This window comes from Periplaneta americana, chromosome 17, assembly GCF_040183065.1.
Source record: "Periplaneta americana isolate PAMFEO1 chromosome 17, P.americana_PAMFEO1_priV1, whole genome shotgun sequence".
NCBI classification, from domain to species: domain Eukaryota; kingdom Metazoa; phylum Arthropoda; class Insecta; order Blattodea; family Blattidae; genus Periplaneta; species Periplaneta americana.
In genome coordinates, this window is record NC_091133.1 from 119,020,706 (window position 1) to 119,040,522 (window position 19,817).

General features: G+C 35.5%; 1 protein-coding gene across 1 annotated transcript in view; it reads left to right on the forward strand.

Annotated features, from left to right (window-relative positions):
- LOC138693494 (uncharacterized) overlaps positions 1 to 19,566 on the forward strand; it is a 23,159-nt gene extending 3,593 nt beyond the window's left edge. Inside the window, exons 2-6 of the mRNA XM_069817502.1 lie at positions 2,095 to 2,207; positions 10,583 to 10,719; positions 14,241 to 14,320; positions 15,816 to 15,920; positions 18,483 to 19,566. Coding sequence (XP_069673603.1) covers positions 2,100 to 2,207; positions 10,583 to 10,719; positions 14,241 to 14,320; positions 15,816 to 15,920; positions 18,483 to 18,601 — 549 coding nt within the window. The 5' untranslated portion in view covers positions 2,095 to 2,099 and the 3' untranslated portion in view covers positions 18,602 to 19,566. The remainder of the gene's footprint in view (positions 1 to 2,094; positions 2,208 to 10,582; positions 10,720 to 14,240; positions 14,321 to 15,815; positions 15,921 to 18,482) is intronic.
- Positions 19,567 to 19,817: the final 251 nt, after the last annotated feature.

Genomic DNA, 19,817 nt, shown 5'->3' on the forward strand with positions numbered 1-19,817 from the left:
CGTTGTTCCAACAATGAATGGCGCGATGGCATTAAAATGGTTGGAAATTTTGCTGTAGTACGTACTCTGCCAGGAAGATCTCAGAACAACCGTTGTGGACATTACCACAACGAAGTTGAAACTCTTGCACACGTCCTGGGATTCTGTCCGCACGGCGAAGCTCTGCGAAACCTTAAACATCAACAAGTACGATCAATTACAGCCACTGCCATTAAAGATGCCGATTACAACACCTTTGAAGAAGTACATGGTCTCTCCGTCACTGGCACTACACGACACATAGATATAATAGCTTTCAAGGAATCTACAAGATCTGGATTCGTAATTGAGCCCGCTGTGCTTGTGGAAACGAATGAGGAACAATCGGCAGAAGTGGATAAAGAAAAAAGAATATCTGCATTTCCACCATTCCCTACTACATCCAAGAGAACTGGCTAAAAGAGCTTGAAGAAATCGGACTTCTGGTTGGAGCAAGAGGTACCGCTGCTCTCTTCAGGAAAGATGTGTTTAAGAGGCTTGGAATACCTACATCTATTATTCCTATTGAACCTTAGCTGCATTGAAAGTATCAATTGCGCTACTAAAGCATCATCTAAGTTATATTCGAAATGAATCTAAGTTCATTAGCTCTCTTTACGACCAACCAATCGATCTGGAAGGTGTTGATTTAGAAAAATTGGCTAATGTCACAACTCCGGATGAGGAGGAACACGGGTTTAATTTCCAACAAGACAAAACCTCTTCACATTGAAATACGGATGTCCAGAGATGCCTACCTAAGTTAAATGTTTCAGTTCCAGTTGAAAAAAGAGCACAACAATAATGGCTGTTTCTGTTTCAATAAATCTTTCCATTAAATTGTGCTTCCTTTCTGTAAACGGCCCAAGGGTAAATTACTTTCTGGGCTACCTCGTAATTTGCGGTCGAGTGTCCAAAATTTATATAAGCACTTGTTTTGACATTATTAACATGGTGGAAGAGAAAAAAGTAACTTTTTATCTGCCCTCTTAAAAGTGTTTGCTTGTCAGACGTGCCGATATTTATGTGAATGAATTGTCACGTCACGTTGACATTGTCTAATAAGTAAGGAGCCCAATAAGTTAAGACTCGGACGATTCAGAAAACAGTGAAATAAATTTAGTTAAACATAGATAATTATAGTATTTAGTGGTTCATTTCAAGTTTACATTGTCTGAAGAGTGTCAAGGATCAGACTTTCAGAAAACAGTGAAATAAATTACATTTAATAATATTTGTTGGTGAAACAACGACATATGTCTAGAACACTACAAGCTACGAAGTCTGCAAGATAATCTGCAATATTATGTAATATCTAATGATGTAGCGATGTATTAGAATGAGAAAAGAGATAACTAAGATTCACAATAGTATCTTGCAATTATTCATATTGTGAATTTGGTTCCGAACAGTCAAATACTAAAAAAATTATTATTTTTTTGTCCCCTAAAGAGAGACCTCAATATGTTGGGTAACTGCCCTAATAATAATAATAATAATAATAATAATAATAATAATAATAATAATAATAATAATAATAATAATAACTTACAGGAGTAGTTCATTGCCAAGAAAATATAATACGAAGAAATGGTACTCGTGTTGAGTGGAGGATTCGATACATGATAATACATACATCGATACATTCCATAATTAAAATGGATCATCACTTATAACAGCGGTCATCAGCACAGTACACATTCGGGCGAGCGTTTCTTACCCGCGGATAAGAGACTGCACTATGGTGCAGCCGTAGCTGCTGGCGGGTATGCTCTCTCTCCCTCTGCCTCCTGCACGACGAGGCATATTACGTTGCACTGCTTACCCTTTACGCACTTCAGCGAGTACTGACCATCACTGACTTATAAATTGTAACGTCAGAATTCTAAATGCTATCAACAACAAGTTGATTTGCATTGCGCATTCGTTTTTTTTTTTTTTTTTTTTTTTTTTTTTTTTTTTTTTTTTTTTTTTTTACGGCTTGGACTTTGTTCTCTAGTTACCACATCTGCCGGCTTATAAGCGGCCGGTGGGTCTTGCATAGTTCAACTGTACTGTGCCTGCTTTCTGTTCCAGACGCGATGAAGGGGCTTCTATCAACGATGGTGGTCTGTGTTGCAGTGGGTTTGGCCACGGCTGGCCCCCAGTGTGACTTGGGGAAGCAGATCGACGATAAAATGGACAAAGGAGTAAGTACAGAAACAAAACTATTGTACAGGACACAAAAATCACATACCCTCGCAGGAAGCTCTTCGATAGTTGAATCTCAGAAACGTGATATTTTGAAACGTTGGAATATTTAAAAAATTGAATCATGAATTGCAGAAACCCTACAAGTCACATTTTCCCCGAATTCAGTTTTTCAGATGTTTGTAATATCCACACATAGACGACATGATAGGCTATAGAAATCCCACGCGTCCAGTACTTAGCGTACATTTCACAGCGAATTGCAAGAAATTCCAGCAACAACACAAACTCTGGCCGTGTGGAATTTTTTACAAACTAAGTAAAATGCTTAGTTTGCTGTTCTTTTGTTTTTATAGATTAATGGAATTCGGAGATTTAAATATGCTATTCGCATAATTTTGTATTTTTTTTGTTTTTCTGTATTTTAAGACAATAAAATTGACCTTTCCCGTCTTCTTCACCTAAAAATTCTTTTGAAGAAATGAAAAGATTCTTACTAGTGATCAATTGGTAAAACTCTACATATCCAGGTAATTAAGATTTTTCCAGAAAATATTAAAGATACAATTAAAGTTCATGTATGTCAAGCACTAAAACTTATTACTGTGCTTTAATAAAAAGTAGTCACTTGAACACAGCAAGAACGATTTTGAAGACACTCAGTCTTTTGTGCCTCCTGAACAATTTACCCAAATTGACGTGAAAAGCTACTGCATTTCATTTTTCAAATGTCGACTGTATGTCAGTAAAATGTCATAATTATAAAATTAAAAGTTACAGAAGGGATTAATCGAATTAATGTAATTGCGTGAAACATTGTGCTGTTGTGATTGTTATTGTGAGCGTGATTAAGATTACAAGGATGTTTTGGACTTGAAATAAAAGTTTGATATATGATATATATTATGTACTAGCCGTACCCGTGCGCTCCGCTGCACCAGTTAGAAATAAATATAAAGTAATTACATAATTAAAATAGGACGTTTGATCCAGGGAACATTAGTGTTTGATAGAAGGATAAATCGTTTAATATGTTACTTAATTTAAATTGCATCCAAATAATTCAAATGCGATCATTTTGGTCCAGAGACACTCATTTGGTGCAATGACAATTCCTTTAACCTGTTTCTTAATTTTTATTACATGCAACCATAGTTTAATGAAGATTGACATCATTTAGATTTAATGTGTATATTTTATTTTACTTGTTATAGGTTTCCATTGAATTATGGTAATAACTTAATTTTAACCCTTGTTTTCCACGTATTCAGTAAATGGCGCTTGGCCCATTATGGTTGTGAACCCTTCAAATAACTTAAATTATATTGTATAATATAATATAATATAATATAATATAATATAATATAATATAATATAATATAATATAATATAATATAATATAATATCAGAAGTTACTGTAATAACATTATAGCATTATGTCCATCTAGAGAAACTACACTTTCCAATGTTGAAATAATAATTAATTATACAAAACGGTTAATTTAGCTTCCGATATTACTTCATACAAACACAGAAACATTCTCTGTAGGTTATCTTTCATAGCTTTCGATTGTTGCTGTCCAAGGCCCCTTATAGACGAAGTCATTTGTTTTTTAATTCATTACACGGTCTTAGATGGCAGTTATTTTAATTTTAAAACTCATTTATCTCATTAAATATCAGTCCTATCAAAATTTTTCAAGCAATAAAACTTATCGCAAATTATTGTCAAAGAAACTTTTGTTATGTAACATTTTTTACAAAAATCAATAATAAGCGAGATATTTCGATTTATTTAACTCAGACCCCCTTATAACCCCCCTTTTAAACAATGTATTTTGAATGTCATATAGCCTAAAATCTAAGTTACAACGAACTTAATTTATATTCCAATTTTCATCGAAATCGGTTCAGCCATTATCGCGTGAAAAGGTAACAAACATACATACAGACAGACATACAAACAAAAATTTCAAAAAAGCGATTTTCGGTTTCAGGGTTGTTAATTATATATGTTAGGACAAATTATTTTTGGAAAATCGAAAATTACCAGAAAAATTTCGGCTACAGATTTATTATTAGTATAGATATTCAATTCCATCGTCATAATCTCCGCATTTCAATTCAACAAAGCGGAGCCTTCTCGTTAATTACTGCATAATCGCTTCCTGATTCCATGAGGCCTAGTCTCGAGACAACAATTCAATTGACATTCGAAACGATTTTCACATCAATATGACGCCAGTGAGTTGTTTGTGATTGTAATAATTCATAGTAACATGCCATTACAAAGAACTATTGTATTTATTTGAAATTTAATACTATAGTTAAGGGCCTTAGTACAGACCGGGCATAAGTCACCGTACCCTTACAAATAATTATACAATGTAATGTAGTGTAGAATTACTAATTAAAAAAATCTGGGTGTGGCAATACTGAAAGAGCGTTGATAACCATTACCAAAACATTTGGTAGTAGTGATAATAACAGTTGAATAACGATAATGGAATTGTGAGCAAGATGGCAGATACGAGTAATTATTATTATTCGCTTCAAGCGCGGTTGACTGCGATTGTTTGGGTCCACGAAAGACAGCACACAGGGAATACACTGCAACTGTGTAGTTTGCAATCCCTAGATCGAAGCTGACTTGACAACACCGGAAAACAGGCTGCTAGACGATATGAAAGAAACAACGAACTGAAAGACGCTATGACAGTTGTCTTTGCAGACATAACACCACAGGAGTTACGTAAAATGTCACAAAGAACCTGGAGACGTATCAACTCTGCACAGACAATGATGCAACTTACACAGATCTATTAGATTAGGTACCTAAGTAAGTAAGAGTATCTATGGGTACGGTGACTTGTGGCGTACCCTATTCTTTAGAATTACACTTTGTGAATTAATTATTTCTGTTTTTATACTCCCCACATCTATTAATAAGCCCATTTATGTAGGAATAATGGAACAGATGCAGTATAGGACCCACTCCGAGTATTCCATAGTATCGATTATATATTGTATATTTTCGATTATTATATCAAGTATGCCATCTTACCAATACTAAATACATAGTACTATAAACATGTATAATTTAATAAAACCAACAATAATGATATTAAGCTCATATTAGTCACCTTTCTTATACAATATATTAAATTTCGCTAAACTGGAGAATTCCCACGGTATCTTTAGCACCAAATTTAAGTAAATGCACAATCTTGCGAACATAAGAACACGACGTTGGTGTGTGGCGTCGTTGGAGGGAGAAATTTGTTTCTTTTCTCTCTCTACCTCCTTCGTTCTGAACATTACTGAGAGATAGCACCACTGTTAGCTACAAGATATATTTGCGCAAATATATTGAAGTAGATTACGTGACCTATTACGTGACTTAGTTGAGAGTCTTGAGATAAAACAGTTTTGCTATATTTATTTTTTTATTAAATGTTAAGCACAGGAACGCCATTTCGTAATTTTATTTAAGAAACAAGCCAAACAAATTATCTTTGCATCAAAAACGGATGCTCCCTGGACCAAATTATCGTATTTTATAATTGTTTGAATGCAACAGAAGCCAGAAGTCTTGCACTTGACTAATGCAGTGAATTATTTAAGAATATAGTCGCGAATTTTACTACCACCATTTCGATTGTGTTTTGTTTGGCACGGCTCGGTACGGCCTGGTGACTAGTGGCCAGCGAGTAACGTCGACTATCTACATTGCTCTGCAGTGGGTATTATCCAGTTGTTCCTTAAATTTTATTCAAAATAAAGTTAAAGAAACAAACCAAAGCTAAACTTTAAACACAGTAACATTGAACTTTCAAACAATACAATATTAGTATTAATACAACAATAACATTAAATTCATATTACTCAATTTATACTGCATTTTTGGTCCAGGGAAAATACTAGTCTTGCACAAAAACACATTTTTTTACTAGTATTTTCCCTGGACCAAAGAATTAAAAACAAAATTGGTGTAAAATTAACATTTTACCATGGACTTCACTGGAGATGTTCTGTTTCATCTTCTCCGTTATCCGAGTGATTTCACAAAATACTACGATACTGCGTTCCTGTGTCTATCATTTAATAGCTTGTAATTTCCAATGACATCTCCACAGGAGTTCATCTCGTTTACTTTTAAATTTCTTCAGTCTCATACCAGGATTGCATCTTTCGCAAAACATTTCACTCCTAAGTAAACCACATTCACATAAAAAACGATAAACAGAGCCAACGTCTTTATTCATGGATAAAGCTACTAAAAAACTTACAACTTATTCATAATTCCATAATTTCCATTTCGAGGGCTAAATTTTAAATCAAGAGGGAGAATTTGATCCACTTCTTTTTTATATTTAACTATAGCATTCGAAACTGCAACTATGATTATGATCAAACTAATTTACAACAATATTGATTGGTTGGCAACATAATGAAAACAATATATCGCGTTGACTTTTTTTTGTGGCTTTGGATATTCTTATATTTAGGGTGGGACCTATAATGCATCTGTTCCGGAATAATACTTGTAGATTAAATTAAAATTAAGTTCATATTTCCTTAAGTTTTTACGCACGAAGAAACTCTGACACCGAAATCATTGATCTACAGTAACTATTTTCAACACGCCCCCTTTGTATAAAGATATAAATCACTGAAATAAAGAAACATCAAAATATATAATTCATTTATTAATTTGCAAGTCATCGTTATTTTTGGAATTGTATATATAAAGAGACGGCATTCCGGATGGCTGGGTGGTTTCTTTCATGAATACTGCGTTACACATAACCCAGTCATGGGGAAGAGTGGTTCATTGTGTTCCCACCCCTCTGTCCGTATTTTAACCTCTTCCACCAGTTACCGCGACTTGCCTACTTTTACTAGCGCCAGTTATAATCCGATTGCGTTCCGCCACTGGTAATAATTCGACATGTCTTTTTCATTGAGCCTACTTTTACAGCACCTCCGTAACTATACATCAGTAGGGAGGGGATTTTTATGTGCTAAAAAATTTAAATATATTTATTTTTTATGTGCTAAAAAGTACGAAAATATTTGCTAAAAATAAAAAATATTTTTTTTTTTTTTAAATATGACAAAAATACCTTACTTAGCTTGGAAAAAAAATGTTACTAGGTACACACCAACCACACTTGAGTGCTAGTAGTTGGCCGAGAATTGCAGTGAACAACGAAGGTCGTCTCCAAATTCTCCATCACAAATGCATGCCGATTATCTCTGAGCAACGACTTATACTGTGAAAACGATCTTTCCACATCACAGGACGTCAGATGTGCATATTTAAAGAGAGGAATGTCACAAACACAAACACCGTCAATTTCACCTACAGGCACACCCTCCAATACTTGAGCAACTTTACACATTTTTTTATATCCACGGTTTTTTCCAAACACATTCTGGAATTTGTCCCTTAGTACTTTTAGTAGTAGTATTTATTTATTTAACCTGGTAGAGATAAGGCCGTCAGGCCTTCTCTGCCCCTCTACCAGGAGATTCCAACTACAATATCAACAATAAAATTACAATTAAGTTAGTATTAAATTTACAATTACAATTACAAATAATATTACAATTAGTATTAAATTTACAATTACAATAAAATCAAAGTACGAAAAGATTACCTGAATAATTAAAGCTAGATAATTTATCATAGAGAAACAAAGAATATTTTATATTTACTGAATTACAAATTAAATCTAGAATAACAAAATTTTATAGTGATGAAATTACTGAATATTGAAATATTTTGTGATAGATTAAAGAAACTATTTACAAGTAATCAATTACTGGCCAAGTGCCTAGTAAGTTTTCGTTTGAATTCAATTTTATTTCGACAGTCCCTGATGCTAGCAGGTAGCGAATTCCAGAGTCTTGGCAGGGCTATTGTGAAAGAAGATGAGTATGAGGAGGTGCGATGGGATGGTATTGTTAGTATTGTTTCATGACGAGAGCGTGTGTTCAGATTATGGTGGGAAGAAAGGTAAGTGAAGCGAGACGACAGGTACGAAGGAATAGAAGAGTTCAAGATTTCGAAGAGAAAGAGAAGTGAATGTAAATTTCTTTTCTTATCTAGTTTAAGCCAACCTATTGCTTCCAGGGATGGGGTAATATGATCATATTTACGAACATTGCTTACAAAACCTACACACAAATTATGAGCACGTTGAAGTTTCATTTTGTTGTCGCTGGAGAGGTCAGTCAGTAAAATGTCCGCAAAGTCGAAATAGGGAAATGCAAGTGTCTGCACAAGGGACTTTTTTAAGCAAGAGGGGAGATGAACATTTATCCTTTTTAGCACATGGATAATAGAATATACTTTTCTGCAGGTTTCTGTGAAGTACTTGTACTTCTGAACCTGGTAGTGAGTCTAGTTTAATCTTCAAGGCACGCACCTCCCTGTTTCAGACAACAGGTTTTTGGATGTTTCGAGGTTTTTTATGATGTCACACAAAAAACTTAAATTTGCTGATAGGAAAGCCAAATCGTTTTTTAAACAACCATCTTTCAGTATATCTTGAAGGATATCAATTGACGAAGCCCGATAAGAGGGAGTCACAACAAGATATATTGCCTTACTCGATAGACATGAGCGAGAGCCGAGGGATTTGTTTAAATTAAATAATGTTCATACCCGAGCTCTTATCTGTTGTGTTTCACAAACAAAGCGTGGAATGAAATCATCTTCAGCAACAATAAACATTCCTAATTATGTGTTGCAAGATCTCTCCTTCTTGTCCATGTTAATTTATTCTCTAATAATAACACTGATATGCTGCCTAGCAGTTCTCAGAACTTGAGGCGATACTATTACAAAAATGGATCACGGATACACCACACAGCGCTTAGAAACACGAAGCAACCAAGAATTCTTAAAAAGATAACGTGCTTCTGAGTGATATAATTGATTTAGTTTTAAAATATTTAAAAGTTCTTGTAAAAAATCTCCAAGATTTATGTATTTATAATACATTTCCTGAAAATATGTATTTACATCATTTTTTTGTGAAAATATGTGTTTTTATGTGAAATAAAATTCGGGTTTTAAACTTGAAACTTCATGTTCGGAATTTTTAACTTTGTTAATTGTGTTTTATCACACGCAAAAATACTATTTAATTACATAGGAATCCGCTCCTTATACATCAGTGGTTGCCAAACACCAGGAAATTGTGACGTAATAGAAATGAAACCCGCACACCACTATCGCAGGGAGAGGGGTGGAGTGGGTATCTCCTCAGGTAATGCAGTGAATAACAGTGCAGAGACGGACTGTGACCAAAAAACGAAAGCAATATGATATTCTTCTACTTATCAACTATACATACTTTTTTCCATGTTAATTTTTTATCCTCCTATTAATTATTTTTGTATTATTAATAAAATAAAATACATCTATTTTCTTATTTACCATAGAAAGAGCGTGGACTTTACATCAGCAGATATTTGAAATTATAAAAACGTACCAGACTGGTCACGAAGTTGTAAATTACACTACTGTATATACTTAAAAAAAAGTTGAAGTATTTTACTCCGATTAAGACATAGAAGCCGATATTTTTTATTGTTTATTTATTAATTAAACATTAAAATTACACTCATACGTAGAAAAAAAGTGGAAGTATTTTAAACCGAATAAAACATAGAATCCAATACTTTTTATTGTTTATTTCTTAATGAAATATTCAAATTACACTACATACGTCGAAAAACGTCGATGTATTTTACCCCGATTAAGACATAGAAGCCGTTACTTTTTATTGTTCGTTTATTATTCAAGTTGCAGGTAAGGGCGTGGTAGTCTTCATAACAAGAAAAATAATGAAAACGAACATTGTTCTTTTATACTTCATTTAAAATTTTACAACAAATTAAGTATCTCATATTTTTGCCATCTGCACAAAATAAATACTTTTCCTTCCATGCTCCTTAAAATTAAGTTTTTAGTTACTATCTGTTTTGGAAAAGACATCGAAACATATTATCCTACACACTTGTAACATTACATGCGTACGTCCGCTGCTGATAAATGTCTTTACTTATATCGAAGTGAAGGCTGTAAACAGAGGGTGGGGATATGATGCCATGGTTAAGCTTGAGTGGAGGCAGGGGCATGTGTCGCGACACAGCTTTTGGCGATTACTGCATACATGCTATAAAATACGTATTTCTACAGATACACACAAATAGTCCAGCATAATCTTTCAACAAAATGCATCACCGCCTTAGTGGATGATCATAACATATATTTCTCTTCAAATAGCTCTGAATCTTCAGAGGTTCAAAGTAACATAAGAAGAACTCAACATAGGCTATGTAATCTTTATGTTAACAGTTCACTAATGGGACCTGGAGGGTAAAGTACTTGAAACACAAGACTTTCTCCCGGGATGTGGGTCGATGCTGGATGGACAACTACACTCCTATTTCTAACGGAAAAGCCCACAGATCAGCTACTTACACATCACCAAAGTGAGTTTCACAAACCATTTAAACGTTTTAAGGAATTTTCTTCAATCTGTTTCCTGACACATATTTCAAAATAGCCAGTTTCGTTGCTGAAATTTGGTGAAAAAGAAAACTGATATCAACTAATTAAAAAAATAAATAAACCATACTATTTAATTAATTATTAAAATGTTGTTACCACGGCAACAGCTTGGTTTTTCTTTATTTTCTTTATTTTTTTTCGTTGTTGGTAACTCTATAGCATCTATTAGTTGCTTTATGTTTGTGCTAACAGATGGAGTTACCTGTCAACAATGTGACGCTGAAACGTGTGTTCAGGTTACTGCCCAGCGACAGTCTTGAAGTATAACACGCCTTCCTGATGTGCAAATTATACCTTCAATATATGGAAAACAATTCATTCAGTCTACACACGTAACTGTGATTCCCATTTCTAGGTTTTACTTGTAATGTATACGAGTTCTTTCATAAGAAACTGATCACTCGGAAAATTGACTATTTTTTGCGATTCATGCTTTAGAAAACATATCCTAACATAAAGATGAGATGTGTTAAATAAATAAGCAAGACATCGTTATTGTTAACATATTATTATTATTATTATTATTATTATTATTATTATTATTATTATTATTAGTCTATTATTATTATTAAATATGGCATTGTGATTTTACTCTCCTTGGTGATATCTGGTATTAGTTGGTAACACTGAAGAGACGGCCAAATTAGTCTTTTAGGGTACTATTCACACACATTTCACTAGCCCGCACTACGAGCGTGCTAAACAGGATTCATATCATATCATACATCGCTAACACTGGTTTATCAACACGCCTTCCTGATGTGCAAATTATATCTTCAATATATATGGAAAACAATTCATTCAATCTACACACGTAACTGTGATTCCCATTTCTAGGTTTTACTTGTAATGTATACGAGTTATTTCATAAGAAAATGATCACTCGGAAAATTGACTATTTTTTGCGATTCATGCTTTAGAAAACATATCCTAACATAAAGATGAGATGTGTTAAATAAATAAGCAAGACATCGTTATTAACATACTATTATTATTATTATTATTATTATTATTATTATTATTATTATTATTATTATTAGTCTATTATTATTATTATTAAATATGGCATTGTGATTTTACTCTCCTTGGTGATATCTGGTATTAGTTGGTAACACTGAAGAGACGGCCAAATTAGTCTTTTAGGGTACTATTCACACACATTTCGCTAGCCCGCACTACGAGCGTGCTAAACAGGATTCATATCATATCATATATCGCTAACACTGGTTTATGAATACGAAAAACATTAGTTCGCTGATCATTCACCGAAAACCTTTTCTAAGAATGTCTATGAATACGGCCCTTAGGAACTAGAGTCGACGGCAATTCGGAAGGCGGTAGTCTGCTAGCGTTTGCGTCGAGAGAGACAGATAGAGAGAGCAAGGCAGCGTACAACATTGCCACATCGTACTTCACGCTCACGTGCAATACAAATAGCACAGGAGAGAATTTAAATTATCAAAAGACAATAATGACCTTAGTCGTTGATTACTGTAAGCATGACACCAAACAAATCCTCTTTCCTTCACTAACAATATTCTTTGCACGGTTCTCAATCCACACCACATGCTTCTGCGTCGTTTCTTGCACGTTGGCAACGTTGCAGCCAGCATCAAGTTGGCCGGCAGCGTTCTGCTCGTCAACGTTTTTAAAATAATTATACACCTTAAACCACTATTTTTCGTGCCTGCCTGTGCAATACTTGTCTTTTACAGTCTCTTCTTCCATTTATTTATCTTACACACACAGTAAATGTTAGTTTTACTTATCCATTGTATTGAAACACTCACACGTGAACAAACGAACTCGATAAGTACTTGTTACAGACTGATTCGATTGGTTCTACTGTACAAGCTTGTGACGTCACATATCAGAAATGCTACGGCGCATATAGCAGCCGACCGCCTTCCGAACTGCCGTCTAGTCTAGCCTACTCCTACGTGATTCTCACTATACTTTGCTACGAGTCCCAAATGAGTTCTATTGGTATGTTGCACTTAATGACTTCAATGTACTATCTTAGAGGAGCTTTGAGAAATTCTTCATTGAAGAGATTTGTTGGCATAGTACCTCCAAAGTAAAGATATAATACTGAAGTTTTATAGGGCGTCAGTTCAACGGAAGCGATGTGAGGTTATGTATGCCTTAAATTTTGAGAATCAAATTGTTGGTAGACCCTAAGAATTATAGAATAGAATTACACAACAGAAGTTAACGGACATATTCTTGTCTCGTTATGGCTCACCCTTTCAAACCACTTTGAATTAACTCGCTCGAAATACAGGGACATCATTTTATTTTTACTAACATTTTTAATATTAACCTGGCTATACCTTTCTATTAACGATTGAAACAGGAAACACCGTTTGCTACCCTTTCCACGACGGAGTTCGATGATACTGGCGTAAAATACAAATCACTTTATTAGGTATAGGAGGGAAGCAAAGTGGTTCATCCATTTATGTAAACTAGGAAATATCGCAATTTTGAGTTTGATAATTTTCATTGGGTTTTTGTTTAATCAAAATACAGTACTGTATTAACACTTAGTGTTTTACACACGAATTGAGCTATCCATTCGGAAGCATTAATTATGCAGTGTATATTGTACTGTTACAGAACATTAGCGTACTATATAGAGAATGAAGTTAAATTGAAAAATAATTATAATATGGATATTTAAACACATTTTAGAAAATGGTGGCCGTTCATTTCGATACAGGCTTCAGTTCTTTTGTGCATATTATCGCACTATAGACTATTGTACCTAATTCCAATTACCAGTTTCGTCCTTAGTACGAGTAACTCATGTTGAAATAATTCTGTACCTACTCTATAAAAGAGTACCTTACGTACTGTAAATTCAATCTTCACTTCTGCCCGATCCGAAAAGATAAAATCACTCAGAAATGCTATCTACTGTCCGTTCAAGTGGTTTTGTCGCAGGGTTGTAGAAGGGGGGGGGAAATCACGTGACAGTTAATTACTTAAGGAGGCCCTTTTATTTAAGTTATTTTAAACACTTGAATAATATTACGTAGCCGTCCAGTTCCTAACAGAAATTAATGTTTTCAGAAAAGAGCTAAGATAGCCCGGCTACTAGACTTTACAAAGGGGCGAACAGAAGTAGGTGGGGGAAACCGGGATGCGACATAGGGAAACGGACAACAGTACCCGTACGAAAATATGATTCAATATTGAAAGCTCTTTCGTCACTGGAAAACGCGAACATATTTCTGAAACGTACTATACTCAGTAACTCAGTACTGCTTACGCGCCCTCGGCTGTGTCGTGAACGGTTGGAAGTTTACTAGTAGAAGGGTTGGGAGTGAAGTACATTCCAAAACTCAGGTACAATAAAAATTGAAGTAAAAATAAAATGATGTCCCTGTATAATCAAATACTGGGTGAAGTAATTCAATTGAGGTTCATTTGTTTGCAGGACCGGTGAGATTTTCAATGTGAACGCTTCAGTGCATCTCGTCGAAGATCGCAAAATGAACATGACGTTCTTAAATGGCCGTAAGTTAACAAGTAATCTGCATTTGGTAGAAGTGTACACGTCATATTTTTATGTAGGCTATTGTTGTTAATTTACATTACTTATGAATATCATGACGAGGAATTGTTGAGACGTACATAGATCACAAACCTGCGACGAATTTGCGGCACGGAATATTTTACGTCATAATGGTAAAATGGAATGCTCTGAACTACCCTCGTAAAAACAAGATAACGATCAATTGCACATGTTGTGAACGCAGCTGCGTTCATCAGCCTTGGCGAGGTATGAATTGCTACACGCGCGATTCACAGCCGTGCGGCCAAATGCGTTGAAGTAGAAAAATAATATTTTAGAATCAGTTATGGGACTCAGGTATGCTTGATTTCTTTTTAATACAGTATTTTTCGTAATAATCTTTCTGTGTACTGTATGTTTAACTGATTCTCTTTAATTTCGCTCAGCTGCTTCTTAGGATTAAAAAATTCGTAATTCATCTTGGAACCTATGACCATATGATACTTTTTGTTCAAAATCCCCTATAGAATTTAATCCTAAGCGTGTATCGTACTTCGTAAATCGTGCTGTAATTTGCGAATTACGACAACTGTTACTATGATATGTATCAGCTTCTTGTCTATGCGGATGACGTGAATATATTAGGAGAAAATCCACAAACGATTAGGGAAAACACAGAAATTTTACTTGAAGCAAGTAAAGCGACTGGTTTGGAAGTAAATCCCGAAAAGACTAAGTATATGATTATGTCTCGTGACCAGAATATTGTACGAAATGGAAATATAAAAATTTGGAGATTTATCCTTCGAAGGGGTGGAAAAATTCAAATATCTTGGAGCAACAGTAACAAATATAAATGACACTCGGGAGGAAATTAAACGCAGAATAAATATGGGAAATGCGTGTTATTATTCAGTTGAGAAGCTTTTATCATCTAGTCTGCTGTCAAAAAATCTGAAAGTTAGAATTTATAAAACAGTTATATTACCGGTTGTTCTTTATGGTTGTGAAACTTGGACTCTCACTTTGAGAGAGGAACATAGGTTAAGGGTGTTTGAGAATAAGGTGCTTAGGAAAATATTTGGGGCTAAGCGGGATGAAGTTACAGGAGAATGGAGAAAGTTACACAACACAGAACTGCACGCATTGTATTCTTCACCTGACATAATTAGGAACATTAAATCCAGATGTTTGAGACGGGCAGGGCATGTAGCACGTATGGGCGAATCCAGAAATGCATATAGAGTGTTAGTTGGGAGACCGGAGGGAAAAAGACCTTTAGGGAGGCCGAGACGTAGATGGGAGGATAATATTAAAATGGATTTGAGGGAGGTGGGATATGATAGAGACTGGATTAATCTTGCACAGGATAGGAACTGATGGCGGGCTTATGTGAGGGCGGCAATGAACCTTCTGGTTCCTTGAAAGCTATTTGTAAGTAAGTAAGTTACTATGATATGTTGCTTATCCAGCGTCCACTGACTTGTCTGTTTGCAGCACCCGAGTTGAGCGGATATTCCGGAATTTACCACATCCTAGCTTACGACGAAGACAAAGGGTACTTTATTGCTGGTGGGTGTCCAACAGCAATGAATAACGAGTGTGAGTACTTCAGATATATGATTAACTTGCGGAGGAAGTAAACTCTTGTGTTTGCCATGATGACGATGATTATGACGATGTTGATCTTCGTTTTAAAAACTTACTTTACTTGTGCAGGTACTTACTTAACTTATCTTAAGTACTTATTACAAATAATCAAATGGTACTCACCATTACATAAGCAGTTCCAAGTGTTCATCCTTTACACATATATAGACACTGAATATAAACATTTACATAGAGATAAAAAATTTTACAGGAGAAAAAGTTCGTCCAAAGGGCTGGACTCTGGAAGAGTACCCAAAACGCTCATTGCATTTCCGCGTTGAATAGCAATACTTAAGCGTTGACGCAAATAAGTAGTGCAACGGCGATCACCAGTAATGGAGATCAAAATTTGGCCGATTTGAGATACCAAAACTTTAGCGTCATGACTCCAAGGACCGAAGGTCTCCACAGCAAATGGTACAAAGATATAATTGTCTAAAAGATGAGCATATTTATTGACTTTATTTTTCACGGCTAATTCAGCAGCAGATGCTGAGCGTCTGGAGGTATTCGGCAAGTGAGATGGAGCTAGAGTGTCAACGCAAGTGGAGTCCCAAAGTAAAGATTTTCCTCTAGACCATGGAATTAAGGTCAGACCATCGGGTCGTTTACCATCTGCGCGACTAATACCTGGTGGTTCCAAAAGAGACGGGATGCCACAAGAAGTCAGAGATCTTTTAATGATATCATTGAGTGATGTATGTCTGGGAATGCGACCCTTGCTCCTCGCACAGCTGAGTGCATGATGACAGTAAATATCAGCAATTCCCCCCGCAAATACATTGGTGTGGCTGGCAGAGTTTACAACCAAGGCGTAAAGCTATTGCGATTTTAAAAGATGTACTATCTATTAGGGTGCCTTATCTTTTAAGCGCAAAATCTATAAAAGAATTTTTTATCTGTAACTGATTTAAACTGCTGGAAAACATAAAAGATCTTGGAAAGTAGTATTAAGGTATGACTTTACACTTAATAGTCATACTTAAAAAATCTCACCTGTATAATTCTGAAAATATTACTACACAGAATATTCATAAAAGGTGTGATATCTATATTAAAAATCAGTTCTGTTAGCAATGAATCCTGTAATAATAGGAAGTTGTAGTTAGTGTAGTGATTATTTTAACCAGCTATAATTTCTGTTGGAATCATGGTAGATGCATGGTTCTTTCTTAAATTGATGTACTTTAGTTACTGCAGGACCTGTAGTAAAATATATCATGTACCGGTAACTATAGTTCCAAGTATAAAAATACTATACTTGTTTTTGTTTTAAAAAATGTGTATTTTATTATTAATACCGCCGTATTAATTTTGTAGATATTTAAGATTCAGTCATTCAGTGTTTTGTCCAAAAGCAGTGCTTTCACTGCAAACTCAGCTTCCTCCATTTTTTCCTATATTCTACCTTTTTCTTGGTCTCCGCATATGATCCATGTATCTCAACGTCGTCTATCTTCTGATATCTTCTTCCGCCCCAAGCTTTCCTCGAGTTGACCATTCATTCCAGTGCATCCTTCATTAGATAGTTTCTTCTCAATCAGTTACCCAACTATTTATTTTTTCTCCTCTTGACTAATTTCATCATCATTCTTTCTTCACCCACTCTTGCCAACACAGCTTCATTTCTTATTCTGTCTGCCCATTTCACATTCTCCATTCTTCTCCATATCCACATTTCAAATGTCTCTCTCTTCTCTTCTCTTCTCTTCTCTTCTCTTCTCTTCTCTTCTCTTCTCTTCTCTTCTCTTCTCTTCTCTTCTCTCCTCTCCTCTCCTCTCCTCTCCTCTCCTCCTCTCCTCTCCTCTCCTCTCCTCTCCTCTCCTCTCCTCTCCTCTCCTCTCCTCTCCTCTCCTCTCCTCTCTTTCCCTTCCCTTCCCTCCCCTCTCATCTCCTCTCCTTGTCTCGTCTCGTCTTGTCTCGTCTCCTCACCAATCCCCTTCTCTTCTCTTCTCTTCTCTTCTCTTCTCTTCTCTTCTCTTCTCTTCTCTTCTCTTCTCTTCTCTTCTCTTCTCTTCTCTTCTCTTCTCTTCTCTTCTCTTCTCTTCTCTTCTCTTCTCTTCTCTCTTCCCTTCCCTTCCCTCCCCTCTCATCTCCTCTCCTTGTCTCGTCTCGTCTTGTCTCGTCTCCTCACCAATCCCTTTCTCTTCTCTTCTCTTCTCTTCTCTTCTCTTCTCTTCTCTTCTCTTCTCTTCTCTTCTCTTCTCTTCTCTTCTCTTCTCTTCTCTTCTCTTCTCTTCTCTTCTCTTCTCTTCTCTTCTCTTCTCTTCTCTTCTCTTCGTCATAATGTCCAGGTTTCTGAACCCATACAATTCCACAATCCACACAAAGCACTTCACTAGTCCCTTCTTTAGTTCTTTTCCGGAGGTCCGCAGAAGATGCCACTTTTTATAGTAAAAGCTTCCTTTGTCATTGCTATACTCCTTTCCACTTCCTGGCAGCAGCTCATGTTACTGCTATTGCGTTTAATATTGTTCATATGAGACTATAATAATTCTTTTTCTTTTTTCATAGCCGTAGTATGGGTCTCGTACAGGCAGTATCCCCCATCTGAAGACAGTGTGGAAGCCTCTAAAGCCGCTCTCAAGAAGGCAGGTCTCAAACTGGAGGATTTCCACGAGCATTGCGATTAACAGAATAGTTTACCACTTCCCATGGAACCCACATTTAAGGGCTGTCGTCGAAAGTGATAACAAATTAGTAAAGTAGAATCTCTACACTATACTGTACACCAGCGTTTTGAAATCTTCTTCAAGGTGTGGCGCTTTGAAGTGTACAGGTAATTTGAAACCAAGCAGCACACTCATATAATCTAAACCAGGAGGCGGGGAATTTTTAGTGTTTTAGAAGGGCTGAGTAGTATAAATACAAATAAATGAGATAAGTGTATAAGCTTCAATACATGAAATACAATGTTTTCAATTTTAGTGTATGAATAATTTTTAATCAACATAGGGAGGAATGACAGTGTGATGAATGGTGGAAGGGTGTATGGAAAAAAATAAGGTCGAGAAACACGGAAAGAAAATACACATTATTCAAAAAACAAAAATGATAAACATTTTTTTGTGTTTTCATTTGAAATTCACGATATAATTGTAAAATTTAGTGACAGAAAATTATTCTGGTTTTACTAATTGGGTCCCGCGGTCACAATTGTTTACTAGTTACGTCCCGAGTCGTGGAATAAACAGTACTACTTATACCTTGACCAAAACTACTTCCGACTTGACAGCTTATAGCAGCCGCGGCGAAAATGCGACTCACGAGCACATTGTGGCTCGCAGTGCTTTTCTCTCGCTTCCTGCCTACAACCCCCACCCTCTTACTACTGGAGTCAAACTCCGTTCTATTTGTATTTGTCTCTGACCTGCGAGTGGCGTATCATCGCAATATGTCTCTCGAAACCATGTACCTCTATAAAAAACGAAAGTTTCAAGTAGGATGGGAGGATGCATTCTTTTGCTTACAATATGATGAAAATATTAAATGTATGATTTGTTCACAAATATTACTAGGGAAACGGTTGTGTAACATAAAACGGCATTATAAGTTACTACATGTTACTGATGAAACATTAAAAGGTTAAGTATTATTATTATTATTATTATTATTATTATCATTATCATTATCATCTCTGTACAGTACGTCGATTCTTTTATACAGCAGATGTACGAATAATGCGGTTAGATTTTCAATTTAAACTCACAGATTTACAATGTGACGTTAAATGAAAGCTAGATGTAAGGACTTGACAGATATTGAACTTTTCAAATCTTTGGAAAAAAATAAATATCCGAAGCTTTGTTCTTTCGCTTGCTCTGTTGAAGCCATGTTCGCTGTAACTTA